This window comes from Hemibagrus wyckioides, linkage group LG27 (genome assembly GCF_019097595.1).
Source record: "Hemibagrus wyckioides isolate EC202008001 linkage group LG27, SWU_Hwy_1.0, whole genome shotgun sequence".
In the NCBI taxonomy this organism is placed as follows: domain Eukaryota; kingdom Metazoa; phylum Chordata; class Actinopteri; order Siluriformes; family Bagridae; genus Hemibagrus; species Hemibagrus wyckioides.
This window is the reverse complement of record NC_080736.1, coordinates 15,370,101-15,390,474: the sequence shown is the minus strand read 5'-3', so window position 1 is coordinate 15,390,474 and position 20,374 is coordinate 15,370,101. Positions and strand designations below refer to the sequence as shown.

At 41.0% G+C, this 20,374-nt stretch overlaps 1 protein-coding gene and 1 long non-coding RNA gene across 2 annotated transcripts in view; one reads left to right on the top strand and one right to left on the bottom strand.

Moving 5' to 3' along the window:
• The window catches only part of zranb3 (zinc finger, RAN-binding domain containing 3), a 76,818-nt gene that overhangs the window by 8,749 nt on the left and 47,695 nt on the right, over window positions 1-20,374 (top strand). The window contains exons 2-6 of the mRNA XM_058381556.1: window positions 5,264-5,282; window positions 6,458-6,636; window positions 8,113-8,344; window positions 12,383-12,468; window positions 13,267-13,438. Of these exons, the coding sequence (XP_058237539.1) occupies window positions 5,264-5,282; window positions 6,458-6,636; window positions 8,113-8,344; window positions 12,383-12,468; window positions 13,267-13,438 (688 nt within the window). The remainder of the gene's footprint in view (window positions 1-5,263; window positions 5,283-6,457; window positions 6,637-8,112; window positions 8,345-12,382; window positions 12,469-13,266; window positions 13,439-20,374) is intronic.
• Window positions 1,956-11,863, bottom strand: LOC131347482 (uncharacterized). Its single transcript, XR_009203780.1, has 3 exons — window positions 8,237-11,863; window positions 6,500-6,610; window positions 1,956-3,011 (listed from the first exon to the last, which is right to left on the bottom strand). It is a non-coding gene; the product is annotated as an uncharacterized LOC131347482 (long non-coding RNA).

Genomic DNA, 20,374 nt, shown 5'->3' with positions numbered 1-20,374 from the left:
ATTTCATGCCAAAAAGGAGAATTCTTTTCTTTATCATCACCTTTAGCTGTGTAACAGAAGCCTGCAGGTTTTGTGCCGAAATTAACTGGGTATTCTGTGACTAGCTCTGTCATGACTAGAGCCCCAGTCTAAGCTGAAGAGAAGCAGCAGATCCACAACATGATGCTGCCATCTCTTATAGGAAAAGGATCAAGGTGTGAGACAAGGTGGTGTAACATGACCCAGTGCAAAGGATAGTTACAGTTACCAACCCAAAGCCTCATACTATTTCTTTATACATTTATAGTTACATTTAATGTTACAATGGACTCTCTTTTCTCCAACCCAGACTCTCCTTTCTAGAACCATCCATTTTCTAAACCCCTTGTCCTACACAGGGTCACAAGGAACCTAAAGCCTTTCCCAGGGTCTCTCTGGGCAAAAGGTGGGGAACTTCCTGAATGGGGTGCCAACCCATTGCAGGGCACAATCACACACCCATTCACACACTACAGACAATTTAGAGATCCCAATCACCCTACAACACATGTATTCGGACTGGGAAGAATACCTGAGGTAACCGGAGGAAACCCCTAAAGCATGGGGAGAACGTTGAAACCGTTGAATCAAGCCCCAAACCTGAAGGCAGGTGTGCTAACCACCTTGTTACACCCCTCTTTTTTTTCTCTTTCTCCTGAAACTAAATAAGGTTAAAGTTTGGAACGCAACAAAATATAGCAGAGTTCTTTGCCGCCCATAGCTAGCTTTAGTATTGAATCTTTAACCATCATGACTGTGATAATTCATAGAGCCCTGTTATGTATCAGTAAAGATCATCAAATTTAAAGATTATTTTGTCTAACAAGTTTGGTGTTCAAACAGATGATGCAGCAATGCAAATAAATGAAAAAGTAGTTTGTTGGCATTTCAAGTGTATGTAAATGTCAAGGAAGGTGATGTGGTGATGATGATTATGAGATTCCGAGAGAATTCAGGCTCTTTAGTTGTGTATTGACATTTAGAAGAAAAAAAACCCCTGAAAGAACTGTCCATAATGATCTCTGTTTGAATTTACAATCCAGTTTTAGTCGTTAGCTCTCTAAAACGCGTACCAGCCCTTTAAGAACCCCGGTAGGCTACCACTGTTCTCTATCTCCTTCATCCTGGAAGCTTTTTTGTTGACTGAACAAGCTCTCCAGATACAAAAGGACACAATGAACCCTTTTACGATAATCGACTCTTGCAATTATCCAGGGTTACTTCTTTTCTGTGTGGTGCATTGAGGAGGGATCAGGCAGGTTCGACTTGACACTTGAACCCCGTGCATATCAGAGATAACATTTAAAACGGCGAGGAGAAAGGAAAGGTCTTCAGGTGCCGAAATGGGAACGGGCCTGGCACGGGTCTGCTTATTTAAAGAAGAGTGATTAATGAGCGTGGAAATGGCACGCGGCACACATATGCACATGTGCTCACTTGGGTATTCTCTCACACACACACACACACACACACACCTGTGCTAGTGTTGGATTAATTAGAGGAAAACAACACAGGGCACATTAATCATGGTCTCCCATATTAGGAGGCGGAAAAGGGGATGAAGAGAATGCACTCTCCTTTCTGATATCTCACTCACTTTTTCCCCCAAGAATGCATCATTCTGTCATTGTTGTCTATGTGTGTCTGTGTATCCCACTTTCTCTGTCTCTCAGCATGCATTTCTCTCTCATTAAGTTCTTCTGTATCTGAAAAGTAGGGCAAAAAGCAGATACATCACAAACAGCACTAAATCCACTCCTAAATACCATAAAGAACACCTTAGCTTAAACGGCATAAACCATATCGGGATCTGTTTATAACGGAAACTACTTTTGGTGCAAAGCGAGCCCCATATGTTCAGTGACGTATAAATAATAGGCAGAGAAATATTCATAACCTAACCGAATTTTTGCTGAATGAAATAATGAGATCGAGCCGAATTGTGAGTCACGTTTAAACTGCAGCGAATCTACTCCTTCTAAAGAGTCCGCCATGACCACAAGCAACACTGAATCAGCTTTAACTGAAATAATAATGATGCAAACAGTTGTAACTGTAACATAAACAAAAGATTGTTGCTTCACAATCACTCCCAGAAAAGCATCATTTATTTGGTGTAAATCCTCAGCTTAGCCTGACTAAGCTTGGAGCAATTAAAATTTTTCTCCTCAAAGATTCAGCAGAAAATCTCAGTCCCAGTGAACATGAAATGCACATCTTTTTCTTTATGGGTTCTTTCAGTGTGGAGTGAAAAAACACATTTAATTTGAATAGGGAAAATGAAATATCTCTGAGGCTGACTCATTCACTCCTATATCTCCAGCCTTAACCAGACTGACAGGGAGCACTTTTGCTATTCGTACATTTCTTGGTCTCGGAGCGCTGCCTGAAAAAGGACAAAGCCAAATATGATATGATGTACAGATGTTCAGACATGTTCAAACCACCAGTTTAAGCTCATACATAACAGGGTATAGCGAGTTTAAGAAAATCTACACTGTACATTCTTTCTTACTTTGAGCTCATGGAGATTATGCAGTGATCACAAGTACCTTCATTGGTTTTGAAGAGCAACATAAATTTTCCTGGGTATGACTAACAAAATGCTGGATGTGCTTCATATAGAAATATTGAACCATGCAAGACTGATTGGGTTGCACAGTTGCGTGAAATTGACCAGCGTCTCATTTTTGCTGCGGACGGCATTTCTGCGTCATCTCAAAGATTGCTTGATAGGCTTAAGAGCCAGAGTTCACGCAAGAACCCCGACAAAGAAAAGTCAGGCTTTGATGAGGCATGCCTTGTGACCTGGTGGATATAGTCAGTGTTGAGACATTCTTTAGTGGGGTATGCCAAGAAAATCACAGGAAATCACACCTCCATCACCAGCCTGAAGAGGATGCTTCCGTGGACCCATTCATTTTCAAAAATTCCTCCATCCCGATGATGGCGGCGGCAAATCTGGGGATCACCCCGGGAACACTGGGCAAAGACTGGGGAAAAAAATGAGAGGGGACACCAGTCAATTGCAGGGCCTCATGGACAAACACATCTAGACAATCAACCAAACCTCACCAATTCATCTATCAGGATGTTTTCTGGCAGAGAACCTGCCACAGCGGGAACCCAGACTCTAGATCAAAGTGGTACTCTTGAATCTGTGAGCTGAAGAGACTGCACCACTGTACAAGTCAAGACTTAAAAATTCTGATCCTTTCATCCATCAGGCCAAAAAGGACATTGATTTGTCCTTTGACGCAAGATTTCTTTTTGCATTCCCATTTTGCAATGGTCCATTTTTGATGTTCTGGTTTCTACTGGAGATTTGCTAAGAGCCTCAGCAATCAGCATGGTCTTTGTCTGTTGAAGAGCACCAACCTCAACACGTCATTGTTCAAAGATGCCTATGCAATCCCATTCTTATGATTTCATAGGTACACAAAGGAAAACATGGAGTGTACTTCAGTAATAAATGTAAAATTAGTTAAAAAAAAATAGCAGTAGGTATACAGGTGTTTCCAGACAAACAAGACATGCAAGAGTTTGCATCATGTCAGGTGACTCGGAGAGGCTAAACATGTGCTCCCTATAGACCTAAAACTGGAGCCCCACAAGGCTCTGTGCTCTGTCCTCTTCTGTTTTCCCCTCTCTACCCCTTCTCTTGGTGATGTAACATCTTCATGTTTCCTCCTACCACCGTTATGATGATGACACCATACCTCCCATCTTTCACACCATTAGAGAGTGAGGTTTCTTCATATATCTTGGCATGTCTGGCAGACATCTCATAATGGATGGCAGCTCATCACACTGAATCCCAGCGAGGCCCAGCTTCTGGATATTTGTAGCAGTGCATGTCCACTGTTAGCTTCTTTGTCAACTTCCTGAGCAATCTTTCCATAAAGACACTTGCGTTACAAACATTGTAGAGTATAATGAACATACCCCTGAACATTTGATTAGAGTCTTTATCTTCAAGAGGATACTCTGGAGCCTGTTCAGTCCTTCAGTCCAGTTTTCCATGTGTCAAGTCGGAAAAATGTTTTTGTTAGCTTTTGTGTTTTATGAATTATAGTTACATTTAATGTTATTCCACAAGTTATCACTTACTGTACTGTAGCAGCTATAAACACTAGCCACTGTTCCTTCACCAGACTTTCTTGAAGTTAAAAAGACATGTATAATATAGAATCAGAAAACCAGAAAGCATAATTGACTTCTGTGTTAAAGAACACAGGAATCTGAGGTTACCCAGGTTCCATGTCCACCAAAACTGGAAAAAATCTTCAGCAGCTCAGTTTTGATGGGTCCCAAATTAGCCTCAGATTCAAGTTCTTGTCCACAACAGGAGAGGAAGCTGATGTGGTCTTCTACTGTCATAGGTTTGATAGGTAGTATATTCCGAGATGCTCTTCTGCTAATCATGGTTGTAGAGTGGTTATTTGAGTTACCACAGCCTTCCTGTTTCGAACTGACCGGTCCGTTCTATGACCTGTCTGGACATTTTCACATTTCACATTGTGGAAATCCCAGGAGTTCAGCAGTTTCTGAAAAAAACTCTTAACTAGCCCTCTGGCACCAACATCCAACTCCCCTTCCCATGTTTGTGATAATTACCTGAAGCTCTTGACCTGAACCTACATGATTTTATGCCCGGTGTTGCTGAAACAAGATTAGCTGATTGTATACATTTCTTCTAAAATAAACTGGTTGTTTTTCTTTTCCTTTTTTTATTGGTGTACATCATCGCTGTGAACGATCTGTTTCAAGAGAAACATTAACCTATTAAACCAAGTACAATGATCATACAATCACATTTAAGTCACTAGTGTCAGAGCTTTTATAATAGAAAGCTAATCAACACGTTTCGATCGGAGAATTGGGCAGTGTCGTGGTATAACAGTACGTTAATTAATACCCTGTGCCCTTACCCTGATAGCTGGTGCAGTTTAATTGGATTTTGAGCGTCAGGTGCATGAAGCGATATTGAGCATGATGCACAAAGACAGGAAGCTCTGTTTTCACAGTACCTGGCTGGATCGATAATTCAGCCTCCCCAGACATCGATTTTGGGCAGAAATGAAAAACGTAATTTGCAGGGTAATTATCTGGGGCACTCTTTATGAGACGGCCATTGCTTTTGATCACCTCCGGAATCATTCGCTATCCAAAGCCAACCGGAGAATAAGAAGAGGAGAATAATTCTCTATTATTTCATTCCCACTGTTTTGTTTTTGTCTTGCAGGTGTTTGATTGCCGATGAGGTAAGACCTCATTTTCTCATATCTCATTTTATCATTTCAGGTCACTTTGGTGGGGAGAAAAAAAAAGGTTATAGAACTTGTAGTCCATATCGTGTCTAAAACTGAAACACTGCAGGGCTTTATCTGTGGGTTTAGTATTTTTATGGCCTATTCTGCTCTTAATGGACTTAATAATTAGCTGCTGAAACATGAAAAGTGGAGGGATAAAATCTGAAATCTGTAGTCTTATGACTCTGTATGCTGAATGGATGCTTTCATCTCATTGCCTTACAAGTGTTTTATATAATTTAGCGTTATGATCGATTCTGTAAAACATTAATAGCTCAAACATGTCAAGCTGTCTAGCAGATTTTACAAATAGAGTGAATATAAAATGTCACGATTGCAGGTTTGAGAAGTTTGGATCGTTTTCCACCTTTAACGTGATAAAGCAGCCAAAAAAATGTTAATAGAAGTGTAGTGCATCTTAGTAGGATTGTCTTCAGGTTCATCCGATCGCTAAAGAGTCGTGATCTGCAAAGAGTTCTGACAAAATGTGGCAAAATATAGTCTAGTGTTCTAGTCTAATAAATCCAGGGTAGAATGTTTTAGGCATAATTCAAAAAGTTATGTTTGGTGCTGAAAGATGATCACCATTCCCACAGTGAAACATGGTGTTGGCAGCATCATGCTGTGAGCTGCTTCTCTTCAGCTGGGACTGGTGCTCTAGCCAAGACAGAAGGAATCCAGGATATTTCCAAATTCCCAAGTCAACAAAGGAATGATTTCAGAAGAACAAGATCAACATTTTGAAACGGTCCAGTCAGACCCCTGACCTAAATCCTAGAGTAACTTGTGGAGAGACTTAAAGGAAGTGGTACACTCGCATTCTGATAGATCTGGAGCATTTCTGCAAGGAAGAATAGAATAATATTTCAAATCAATTTGATCTCTTACGCCAAAAAGACGGAATGCTGTATTACAAGCAAAAGATGTAGTTAAGGGGTGTACATACTTCCACAGCCAGGTCATTGTAGGATTTCCTTTTCACTTGAATGCTGTTGGTGAATGCTGCTATATCGCATTCAAGGTTGAAAAATATCTTTTAAATCTACTGTACGTTTATCTGTCTCTTGAAGGGAATCCACATGAATGTGTTGATGTTGTATAATAAGTAACACTGTTTAAACTCGAAGATGGGGCTTGGCAAGACGGTGCAGGCCATCTCGGTGGCGTACCTCTACAGACACGAGTGGCCCCTGCTGATCGTGGTGCCGTCGTCGCTGAAGTACCCGTGGATCGAGGAGCTGGAGCGCTGGCTTCCCGAACTCCGTCCTGACGACATCAACCTGGTGGAGAGCAAAGCTGATATCATGTATGGCAATATTTTACCCATCAGGCGTCAAAGAATACTAACACATTCCATGTATATTTTTTTCCTCCAAACTTGCTCAAATGAAACAAATACGCGAGGTACGTTTTGCTGTTATTACTTTCTTGCATTTCCCAGTTTGAGCTTAGCCATCATGGTATGAATCCTCATGCCTTGAGTAATTTCAGTAAAACATGTTCTGTACTTTTTTTTTTCCCCTCAATAGATTGAGCTCAGGCTTCGTGCAGAGACGGTATTACAACCGAGACATGCTGAGTTGTTTGAGAACAGCCCCAAACTAAACTTTTTTTTCTCACACTAAACCTTCCCATGAATCCACAAGAACCAAAGGCCTTTCTCGAAATATTAATAGCGAGCCGGCTTTCAGTAGGAGTGTGTGCGTGTGTGTGTCAAGCGAAAGCTCGAGCTCCTTCGCCTGGATATATCGGGAAGGCAGGTTTGCACAGGCACAGGGGTCTCGTTGCCTTTTTGCCCGTTATCGATGCTTCTAAAAAGAGCCGCGCAAATTGGCCAGCTCATCCCAAAGATCTCGGCCTGGGGTCGATCCGAGCCGCCGTTGGCTGCCATGGCAACGGCTTCTCGATGGCCTTGTGTTTGTGATGTTTTAACTCCGATGGCCTACGGGACAAACACAGTGAATAAATGGCTACTATCAAGAGGATACACAGCGCCAAAAAAAATGGCTTTCATTGTGAACGCATTTTTTAAAAATAGGCAAATCCTTCAGAGCCAAAAACAGCAAAATGGATAATTTGGGAGAATAAATGATTTAATAGGCAACTTGTATTGAAAGTTTAGTCAAAAGATAGTGGACGAAGGAGTTGTTTTATGAAATTGGGAACTGGGAATTTTTAAATTCATAGTGCCCAGATCAAAATCTCCGAATTGTCACCTTATTTCCAGACCCCTCATATATATATATATACACAGCTCTGGAAAAAAATAAGAGACCACTGCAAAATAATCAGTTTGTTTTTTTTTCTTACAGGTGCATGTACAAATTCAAAATATAACTATTGTTATTTCGAGTGTATATTTAAAGGGAATGACAACACATCAAAATAACCCAAGATCATGCAGTATTTGAGCTTTAATAATTCAAATAAAACAAAATGCAAATAATTTGTAAACAAATTGTGTTAATGCTTTGGCTAAATAACATTAAGAAATCATTATTTGGTGGAATAACCCCGAGTTTTGGCTCCATGCTCTCCACCAGTTTTTCACATTACTGTTGGGGAACTTTATACCACTCTTTTTGCAAAAAAGCAAACAGCTCAGCTTTGCTTGATGGTTTGTGACCATCCATCTTCCTCTTGATGACATTCCAGAGGTTTTCAATAGGGTTCACATCTGGAGATTGGGCAGTGGTCTCTTATTTTTTTTCCAGAGCTGTGTATGTATATATATATATCTTGAGCCTGGTTTATTACTAATAGACACTGTGTGTAATTTTAGGGGGATCAGCCAGAGCAAGGTGACAGTTCTGGGCTACGGGTTGCTCACCAATGATGCACAGTCCCTAGTGGAGACACTGAAAAAACAACGCTTCGGTGTCGTCATAGTGGACGAGTCGCACTACCTGAAGTCCCGGAACGCAGCGAGGACAAAGATCCTGGTCCCGGTGATCCAAAACGCCAAACGTGCAATCCTGCTGACAGGAACTCCAGCGCTCGGCAGACCAGAAGAGGTAACAGCGCTGTGGTCTGCTTCCCTTACTGACACCTTGAATTACTGTCTCTGTTTTTAACCGAGAGAGACTTTTAGTGCAAATTGAAATTCTCAGCTTGTCTTTGTTTCAACTTTCCCACTACGCTTATTATTCTAGCAATGAGTTTATCACCAGGAGACGCAAAAATACAGCTGGAAAACAAATCAAGGCTTCTGAATGTACAATACTCATGGTGGTCCTCAGCATACACTTGGAAAAAGCACTCATGACGATCAGTTCTACCATAAATACCATTAAATGCACAAAAATCAACATTTTTAACATATACCTAATTTAACGCTCATATGCACACACACTACATTTTATCAGATTTATTCTTCCTCCTCTATTTCTTCCTCACGTGTTCACAGCCTTCTTCTCTTTCTTGGGCTCAGTGTCACTACACCTTCACATCCACTGACATCAGTCACATAAATATACTGTATGACATCAGACGACATCACTTCCTCTCAAATCAGTGCGGTTTTCATCCTAATTCAGACCGTGTGTAATTCCTGTCAGCTAGGTCTAACTGTGGGTTAACACATGAGTGTACACACACACATGCACACACACACACACACACACACACACCATCTCAGACCCACAGGATGCCAAACTGCTGCTTCTTCATTATGAGCATTCAAGCTCCGCTTAAAAGGGTGAAACAATCAGCAGTTATTTTTTATTTAAGAAAATATTAGAAAGAGAAATGAAAGCAAGAGAAGGGAAGAGAGTAATAAGCAGTGAAGGAAAGGAAAGAGAAGGGAATGAGGAAGGAAAGGGAAGAAAAAGAAAGGAAAGAAGGGAAGAGAAGGAAAGGAACGGGGAGGGAAGAGAAGAGAAGGAAAGAAAAAGAAAAGGGAAGAAAGGAATGGAGGAAAAGAGAGCGATGAAATGGAAAGGAAGGAAAGAAAAGAAGAAGGAAGGGAAGAATAGGAAAGAGGGCGGAAGGGAAGAGAAGGAAAGAAAAGGCAAAGAAAGAGAAGATGGAGGAAATGGAAGGAAAAGAAAGGAAAGGCAGAGAGAGGGAGGAATGAAAGGATAGATAAAGGAAGGGAAGGAATTTCCGCATTTCTGTTTTCTGCATTAAAAATGTAATTGTTTAATTGTTCTTTCATCATCTTCCTAATCACAGAGTCTGGATATTGTGGAGAAATATATTTAACAGCATCTTTTTTTCCTTTGGTTCAGCTTGTTCTAGTTTTATAGGTGTAGATATTTACTTCCCCTGGAGCACCGAAGCTGAACACACTGTCTGTGTGTGTGTGTGTGTGTGTGTCTATCTTCTCTCTCTCTCTATCTACTAGCACAGCATCCATCTCTGCTTTTATTACTATCTGCAAAAACCGTGACTGGACAGAAGGAATGAATATCTCTCTGTCTGTTTGTCTCTCTCTCTCTACCTATCCATCCATCTTTTTTAGCTCATGGCACAGAGCCAAGCTTTGATGAACACATTTGCCTGGAGAAATGAGCAGATGGAACCTGGATTTATATAATTGCAGCTTATTATTCCCAGGGAAAAAAAAAGAAACCCATTCCATTGAAACCTGACGTGTCTCACACTAGCCATTGATAGCAAGGTATCAAAGGAAGCTGTGCTAAACCTTCGCTACAGACAGAAAGCGAGCGAACAATAGAGCTGTGAAACACCATTTACACCCTCTGGCTGTTTTCACACTATTTCTGGAGAACTCTCTAAAGGAACGTGTTTCCGCTGGGGGAAATATCCAGGACCGGAACGCAGATTTTCACAAAGCCCTGCAGTTGGAGTTGATGTTTGTTGTTCGTTCTCGTTTCACGTATCCTTTCTTTAAATATTCCTTGGGATGCATAGATACCGGTCCCGGTGTGTGCCGGCTCTCGGTTCTCTCTGATATCCGGTACCAGGTGGTAGTATGTGCCGTAAAGCTAGCGCATGTTGCTGTCTGAAGGAACAGACGACGAAATGACAGCAATCTGGATGTGTTTTACAATTAATGACGCCGATCAAAGCGAAACAGACTGCAAATCAGACAAAATAATAAAACGTCTCAAACATAAAACTCAGAGCAAGGAGTTTTTTTGCTATCAGCACACAGAAGCAGCAAACTATACAGCAAATGTTCCATCACGTCCCTGATTGATTAACAGACTTTTCCTAGAATTAGAGTCGGGAATGTCGCTTATCCAGTCAAGTTAGTGACACTAAAACATTCCCCATGAGGTTCATTAATCAGTTTATTTCAGTGTAACACTGATGAGTTGGAGAGAAACGTTACTAGATGTTGCTCTGATCACGCTGTTGATCTGCTTTCAATCTCAGTTGTGTTACTTCCCTGAGTAATGTGATGGAGAAATAATCAGATGGTCAGGGGTTCAAGTCCCGGCACTGATAAACTGATGCTGTTGATCAAGGCCCTTAACCCTTTCTGTTCCTGGGTGCTGTTTCATTACTGACCCTGAGCTTCCTGACAATAATAATAATAATAATAATACTTTCCTTCCCTTCCTCCATCTTTTCTTTCCTCCCCCTTTCCTTTCCTTTTTTCCTGACACTTTCTTTTTTGTCCTTTCCTTTCCTTCCTCTCTCCTTCTTTCCTATCCTTCCCTTCCTCCCCCTTTCCTTTATCCCTCTTTCCTATCCTTCCCTTCCTCCCCCTTTCTTTTGTCCCTCCCTCTTTTTCTTTCCTTCCCTTTTCCCTTTCTTTTCCTTCCTCCCTTTTTCCTTTCCTCCCTTCTTAATAAAGCATCCCTGCAAATCAGTACAAAGTTATCCAGAATGAATGACCATCTAAGCACTTGACAGATTTAATCACATTCATAGGGTTTCTTGTATGTTTAAACCATATATTAGATTATATATATTATATTTCTGGTCAAAACTCTAGGGGAACATAAGCAAAAGAATTTGGACACGCACCACTAACAGCCCTAACATGGAGTAATACATGACTGACAGACGACTTTTCCCAAGTACAAGCCAGCATTCTGGACCTGAAGTCAGTTTTCCAGACAGGATTTTCTCACTTCTTTAAAGTGGACTGCACTCACAGTGCTTACACCTTACAGATTCCATTCAGCCTACAGCGTATGTCTCTGGAATCTTTTGGAAACAAAGCATTGGAGGAACATGTTACCTTCACTCACACAGATGGGAATCGAACCTGCAGCTGCAGAGGTGTGAGGCAAACGTGTTAACCTCTAAACCACCGTCACCCTGTTCCACGCGTTTACCGTCTACCCCGTCACCCTGTTCCACGCGTTTACCGTCTACCCCGTCACCCTGTTCCACGCGTTTACCGTCTACCCCGTCACCAGGCAGTGAGCTGCACATTACAAATTCTTCACACCTCTATATTTTATACTTTATAATAAAAGAAACCTCTGCTGAGACATCCTGATCCTAGAAATAAAAACATTAAATATAGTATCTCTCTCTCTCTCTCTCTCCCTGTCATCCAGTTTCTGTGCTTTGTTTGCTTTTTGCTGTGTATAAATGGAATCCTGTGGGCGGCTTCCGTTCCACTGTAGAATAAAAGCCGCTCCCATTTGATTACGCTCGTTAGCCGGAGGTTGAGAGGCTCCGGTGAATTTCTGCTCCATAAAAAAAAAAAAAATAAATAAATAAAAAACAGAAACCGCAAGGACACACACACTCACTCTCACACACACACACACACAGTCAGCACTGACTTAAAAGAATTCTAAATGCTACTGTTCTCGGTGAAAGCACTTTCCTGTTTTACTTGAACTCCCGTTGACTGATTTGCCTTGAGATGTATTTTATTTATATATATATATATATATATATATATATATATATATATATATATATATATATATATATATCTTACTCTATACTCGTCTGTCGTGTCAGGTTGAAGACATCGCTGTAGACATGTACGGGCATTGACGTGAGAAATAACCTCACAGCCGCTCCTGACAGGTTGTTTATTCTGCCCGTAAACCGTGAACATAGTGAAGGCCACTTTCCCACCCTGATCTCTCTCTCTCTCTCTCTCTCTCTCTCAGCTATTCATGCAGATCGACGCTCTGTATCCGAGGCGCTTCGGCACATGGAGCGACTACGCCAAGAAATACTGCAACGCTCACTACAGGTGAACACCTCGATCGGATTAGAGTCGGAAGGTTAATGAGCGAACTTATTCCTGGGGAAACGTTCCACTAATGAACAGATTTATTATTTATTAATTGCTCTAATTAGGACTTAATTTTCTAATTACAGGCTGTGTAAATGATATTAGTCAGCTAATCACACTGATTCGTTTATTCAACCAACGAACACTTTGCATCTGTTTAAAAAGACTAGATCAGATCTCTTTCTGTCAGTCACGAGCCTGAACGTTTATGCGCCGCGTAACTGAGAACATGCCACGTGCCTTCACGCCTCATATATAGATGCAATTCGACACACGAAGGGTCAAACCCCCAACAGCTTAAACTATATATGCTCACTACCTAGGGAATGACATGATGACATCACCACTACTCTATACGTTTGAGCTTCAGCCACAGACACACAGCTTCCTGTAACATCTCTCTTACAGAAGAGCATGTACATTAAAGCCCATAAAGCCTGGCTGCCAGTCACCCGGGGCTCCTCCATAATTTACTGCTCGTTATAGCTCTTAGTCACCCCACACACACACACACACACACACTCAGGATTGTAAAGATCTCATCATAATGAGGTGCTTGAAAGTATGAGAAGAGCAACAAGTGTGTGTGTGTGTGTGTGTGTGAGAGAGAGAATGATTAAATGTCTGATTAATGACAGAGCTGCTCCAGAGAACCCAATGAGGGGGTAACTGTGTGTGTGTGTGTGTGTGTGTGTGTGTGTGTGTGTGTGTTAGAGAGATATATGTATATATATGTATATTTGTGTGTGTGTTTAGATTCTTCGGGAGCAGGCGTCAGTGGGATTGCCGTGGAGCATCTCATCTGGACGAGCTGCACCAGAGGCTCAGCGAGATCATGATCCGCAGACTTAAAGCCGAAGTGCTCACACAGCTGCCGGCCAAAATCCGTCAGAGAATCCCTTTCGACCTGCCAAAAGACGCGGCCAAGGTACACACACACACGGCATCACAACCCACTCTAAAGTACACTTTAAACAAACCCAAGCAGCCAATATTAACACATCAACGCCACGGAATTAACTCACCCTGGTAGAGGCTAAGTCTAATCGAAGTCTAATAATAAACAGATGAACAACCAGGTTACGCTTCAGCAAAGCAAAACGTATCATTATTGACGGACTGAAGCAATATCGCACTCGCTCGCCAGCATGCTCACTTCTTCTGATACTGCTCAAATCAACACAGAGCTGTATTTTCTGGAATGTCTGTGATCGTATTTACTGTGTGTGTGTTTGTGTGTACAGTGTGTGTGAGGGAGAACTCTTGACCTATCAACTCGTGTTATTATCTCAATCCTGAATACCTTCTGTATCGTGTATATGTGTGTACAGAACACTAAAAACACCACAGTATTCTATAATAAGATTTAAATCTGACTGCAGCATTGTCATGTTTTTGCTATACACTAATACAGAGCATCTCGCTGCCATAGTCCGGGTTCTACAGAACATCATCCACCAATACTGCTAGGCATGGGGACAGTTTCTATACACAGGCGATCACCCTCATAAAACAACTGACCATACACACTTCTTACACTTTACATCTATATACACTGTACTCACCACTTCATCCCCACACACTACTGATCAGCCATAACATTCTGACCACTGACCGGTGAAGTGAATAAGACTGAGTATCTCCTCATCATGGCACCTGTTAGTGGGTGGGATATATTAGGCAGCAAGTGAATATCTTGTCCTCAGGGAAGCAGGAAAAATGGACAAGCGTAAGGATTTGAGCGATTTTGATGAAGGGCCATATTGTGATGGCTAGACGTCTGGATCAGAGCATCTCCAAAACTGCAGCTCTTGTGGGGTGTTCCCGGTCTGCAGTGGTCAGTGTCTATCAAAAGTGATCCAAGGAAGGAACAGTGGTGAACCGGCCACAGGGTCTACTGCTACTGTTGCTCAAATTGCTGAAGAAGTTAATGCTGGTTCTGACAGAAAGGGGTCAGAATACACAGTGCATGACTGGTCAGTGCAGCAAAAGGTGGACCAACACAAGATTAGGCAGGTGGTCATAATGTTATGCCTGATTGGTGTGCACACACTATGCACTAGCTCACTTTTATGTACATTTATAACCTTCCTAATAATCTGTACATTCTGTTATTTTCTGTACATCACTGTGAAGTAAATGTAGTGTAGTTTTTTGTTTTTTTAATAAAATCTTTCCTCCAAAGGGTCACCAATAGTTGGTACCAGATTCCTTGCAGAGTCACAGACACACACTAGGGACAATTTAGAGGCACCAATCGGCCTATGGGGCATGTCTTGGGACTGGTGGAGAAAAATAGAGAATCCAGAGGAAACCCCTGAGGCATGGCTAGAACATGCAATTCCAGCGTGCTCCTCAGGATTAGGAGAAAAAACCCGTGATCAGATCATGGTGATCATGTTAATGTTAATTCAAGTCATGTGGAAGATGTTGACCACAGATGTTAAGAGCTCTCATTTGAGTTACTTTAGACAAAAATAGCGTTCATACAAATCAAAGTAACAGTGACAGTCCACACACACACACACGCACACACACACATACAGCTCCCAGCAGAAATCCGTTCTAATACCATTATTCACACGTACGTCGATGCACGAACACATGCTCATTGATTCACACAGACGCATTCATAAACATGCCGAGAAAAGTTCACACTCGCACGTTTTCTCTCTCTCTCTCACACACACACACACACACACACACAAACACACACATCCATACACTAACATCTCCAATCATCCCATCTGAGATGAGACCGAATCAGACAGGCTAAATATAGCGCTAATTACCTCTCCATAACCGCCCGTGGCCGTTGCTAGGCGATCGTATTCGATTAGCACTAATTATCATTTTATCTCACTTGTCCATGATCACAGTTTTTTTTTTCTTCTTCTTCCCTCTTCGCTTTCTTTTTTTTTTCTTCCCTCGTCTCTTTTCAAGCTCTGATGAGCTGTCAGCATCTTATTCAGAGGAGAAAGTATTTCTCCATTCACACTCTCTTCTCTTCTCTTCTCTTCTCTTCTCTTCTCTTCTCTTCTCTAGTAGATTTATCAGAAGGAAATGCAGCATGGAGTCTCCTCATGTGGAGATATTCCTCATTCTCTTCCTCGCTCTATTCCTCACTCTCTTCCTCACACTCTTCCTCATTCTCTACCTCACTTTCTTCATCACGCTCTTCCTCATTCTCAACCTCACTTTCTTCCTCCTCACTCTCTCTCATTCTCTTTCTTCCCATGCTCTTCCTCACGCTCTTCCTCATGCTCTTTCTCAATCTTTTCCTCATTGTCTTCCTCGTTCTCCTCTTCGTTGTCTTCCTGTCTTTTTCTGTTTCAGATCGCTTGATATGAATGCAATTCTGCCAACCTTATTTTTCTTCAGAAAATTTTTCTTTCACTCCTTTTGTCACTGACTGACGGCAGATGTTTTGTTTTTGTGTGTGTGTGTTTGTGTGTGTGCATATGCTAGAAGTACAAAAAGCACTTTATCTGCTACTGATCCTCAGAAATCACCTGCTGTGACAACACGCACACATAGAAAACACACACACACACACTTATACACCATAAACCTGAGTACGGAGCATGCTCATGAAGAGAGCACAGCGTGTGTGGCTCACAAACAGGTGGCGCAGTGAAGCGAGCATGTGGAGAAGCTTCACACTTGAAAGCACTTCAGCTCGGTGAGGCATGCAGCTGACCACTGAGATCTTTTTACAGCATGGCTAGTCAACTGGACGTTATAAAGTTTCAGCTAACATCTAATGATGTCTTTAAATCTTCTGCTTTGTTGATCTTATTAAATCCAGGCCACGAGGTCAGTTCACCTATGGAAGTGTGTGAAAACGTCTCTCTGACCTTGGGCAGTTCTCCAGGTGATGTTGATGAGAGACTTTAGAGAAGAAAAACACTAGGCAACATTACAAAGTCTCTGACCGTCAGGTTCTGGCCAGTCTGAGTGCTGGACACGGCTGACAGGAGCCCGAGTCTGATGTGGTCATCTGCTGCTGTAGCTCGGGGTGTAACGATGCAGCAATGTACATTTGTGTCAGTCTGATTATCTGTGAGGTGGACTGTGTGTGTCTGTGCGTGTGTGTGTGTGTAAAGGTAGTACAGCTATAATAGCCCTTTGTGTGTGTGTGTGTGTGTGTGTGTAAAGGTAGTACATCTATAATAGTCCTGTGTGTGTGTGTGTGTGTGTAAAGGTAGTACATCTATAATAGTCCTGTGTGTGTGTGTAAAGACAGTACAGCTATAATAGTCCTGTGTGTGTGTGTGTGTGTGTGTGTAAAGGTAGTACAGCTATAATATTCCTGTGTGTGTGTCTGTGTAAATGTAGTACAGCTATAATATTCCTGTGTGTGTGTGTCTGTGTAAATGTAGTACAGCTATAATATTCCTGTGTGTGTGTGTCTGTGTAAATGTAGTACAGCTATAATATTCCTGTGTGTGTGTGTGTGTAAAGGTAGTACAGCTATAATATTCCTGTGTGTGTGTGTCTGTGTAAAGGTAGTACAGCTATAATATTCCTGTGTGTGTGTGTGTCTGTGTAAATGTAGTACAGCTATAATATTCCTGTGTGTGTGTGTCTGTGTAAATGTAGTACAGCTATAATATTCCTGTGTGTGTGTGTGTCTGTGTAAATGTAGTACAGCTATAATATTCCTGTGTGTGTGTGTCTGTGTAAATGTAGTACAGCTATAATATTCCTGTGTGTGTGTGTGTGTGTAAATGTAGTACAGCTATAATATTCCTGTGTGTGTGTGTCTGTGTAAATGTAGTACAGCTATAATATTCCTGTGTGTGTGTGTCTGTGTAAATGTAGTACAGCTATAATATTCCTGTGTGTGTGTGTCTGTGTAAATGTAGTACAGCTATAATATTCCTGTGTGTGTGTGTGTCTGTGTAAATGTAGTACAGCTATAATATTCCTGTGTGTCTGTGTAAATGTAGTACAGCTATAATATTCCTGTGTGTGTGTCTGTGTAAATGTAGTACAGCTATAATATTCCTGTGTGTGTGTGTGTGTAAATGTAGTACAGCTATAATATTCCTGTGTGTGTGTGTGTGTGTGTGTGTGTGTAAATGTAGTACAGCTATAATATTCCTGTGTGTGTGTCTGTGTAAATGTAGTACAGCTATAATATTCCTGTGTGTGTGTGTGTGTGTGTGTGTAAATGTAGTACAGCTATAATATTCCTGTGTGTGTGTAAATGTAGTACAGCTATAATATTCCTGTGTGTGTGTCTGTGTAAATGTAGTACAGCTATAATATTCCTGTGTGTGTGTCTGTGTAAATGTAGTACAGCTATAATATTCCTGTGTGTGTGTCTGTGTAAATGTAGTACAGCTATAATATTCCTGTGTGTGTGTGTGTGTGTCTGTGTAAATGTAGTACAGCTATAATATTCCTGTGTGTGTGTCTGTGTAAATGTAGTACAGCTATAATATTCCTGTGTGTGTGTGTGTCTGTGTAAATGTAGTACAGCTATAATATTCCTGTGTGTCTGTGTAAATGTAGTACAGCTATAATATTCCTGTGTGTGTGTGTCTGTGTAAATGTAGTACAGCTATAATATTCCTGTGTGTGTGTGTGTGTCTGTGTAAATGTAGTACAGCTATAATATTCCTGTGTGTGTGTGTGTGTGTAAATGTAGTACAGCTATAATATTCCTGTGTGTGTGTGTGTAAATGTAGTACAGCTATAATATTCCTGTGTGTGTGTCTGTGTAAATGTAGTACAGCTATAATATTCCTGTGTGTGTGTGTGTGTGTAAATGTAGTACAGCTATAATATTCCTGTGTGTGTGTAAATGTAGTACAGCTATAATATTCCTGTGTGTGTGTCTGTGTAAATGTAGTACAGCTATAATATTCCTGTGTGTGTGTGTGTGTGTGTGTAAATGTAGTACAGCTATAATATTCCTGTGTGTGTGTAAATGTAGTACAGCTATAATAGTCCTGTGTGTGTGTCTGTGTAAATGTAGTACAGCTATAATAGTCCTGTGTGTGTGTCTGTGTAAATGTAGTACAGCTATAATAGTCCTGTGTGTGTGTGTGTGTGTCTGTGTAAATGTAGTACAGCTATAATAGTCCTGTGTGTGTGTGTGTAAATGTAGTACAGCTATAATAGTCCTGTGTGTGTGTGTGTGTGTGTGTGTCTGTGTAAATGTAGTACAGCTATAATAGTCCTGTGTGTGTGTCTGTGTAAATGTAGTACAGCTATAATAGTCCTGTGTGTGTGTCTGTGTAAATGTAGTACAGCTATAATATTCCTGTGTGTGTGTGTCTGTGTAAATGTAGTACAGCTATAATAGTCCTGTGTGTGTGTCTGTGTAAATGTAGTACAGCTATAATAGTCCTGTGTGTGTGTCTGTGTAAATGTAGTACAGCTATAATATTCCTGTGTGTGTGTGTCTGTGTAAATGTAGTACAGCTATAATAGTCCTGTGTGTGTGTCTGTGTAAATGTAGTACAGCTATAATAGTCCTGTGTGTGTGTCTGTGTAAATGTAGTACAGCTATAATATTCCTGTGTGTGTGTAAATGTAGTACAGCTATAATAGTCCTGTGTGTGTGTGTGTGTGTGTGTAAATGTAGTACAGCTATAATATTCCTGTGTGTGTGTCTGTGTAAATGTAGTACAGCTATAATAGTCCTGTGTGTGTGTCTGTGTAAATGTAGTACAGCTATAATAGTCCTGTGTGTGTGTGTGTGTGTCTGTGTAAATGTAGTACAGCTATAATATTCCTGTGTGTGTGTGTGTAAATGTAGTACAGCTATAATATTCCTGTGTGTGTGTGTGTGTGTGTGTCTGTGTAAATGTAGTACAGCTATAATAGTCCTGTGTGTGTGTCTGTGTAAATGTAGTACAGCTATAATAGTCCTGTGTGTGTGTCTGTGTAAATGTAGTACAGCTATAATATTCCTGTGTGTGTGTGTCTGTGTAAATGTAGTACAGCTATAATAGTCCTGTGTGTGTGTCTGTGTAAATGTAGTACAGCTATAATAGTCCTGTGTGTGTGTCTGTGTAAATGTAGTACAGCTATAATAGTCCTGTGTGTGTGTCTGTTTAAATGTAGTACAGCTATAATATTCCTGTGTGTGTGTGTCTGTGTAAATGTAGTACAGCTATAATAGTCCTGTGTGTGTGTCTGTGTAAATGTAGTACAGCTATAATAGTCCTGTGTGTGTGTAAATGTAGTACAGCTATAATATTCCTGTGTGTGTGTGTCTGTGTAAATGTAGTACAGCTATAATAGTCCTGTGTGTGTGTCTGTGTAAATGTAGTACAGCTATAATAGTCCTGTGTGTGTGTGTAAATGTAGTACAGCTATAATATTCCTGTGTGTGTGTGTCTGTGTAAATGTAGTACAGCTATAATAGTCCTGTGTGTGTGTGTGTGTGTGTGTGTGTAAAGGTAGTACAGCTATAATATTCCTGTGTGTGTCTGTGTAAATGTAGTACAGCTATAATAGTCCTGTGTGTGTGTGTGTGTGTGTGTAAAGGTAGTACAGCTATAATATTCCTGTGTGTGTGTCTGTGTAAATGTAGTACAGCTATAATAGTCCTGTGTGTGTGTGTGTAAAGGTAGTACAGCTATAATAGTCCTGTGTGTGTGTCTTTGTAAATGTAGTACAGCTATAATATTCCTGTGTGTGTGTGTCTGTGTAAATGTAGTACAGCTATAATAGTCCTGTGTGTGTGTGTGTGTGTGTGTGTGTAAATGTAGTACAGCTATAATAGTCCTGTGTGTGTGTGTGTAAAGGTAGTACAGCTATAATAGTCCTGTGTGTGTGTGTGTGTGTGTGTGTAAAGGTAGTACAGCTATAATATTCCTGTGTGTGTGTGTCTGTGTAAATGTAG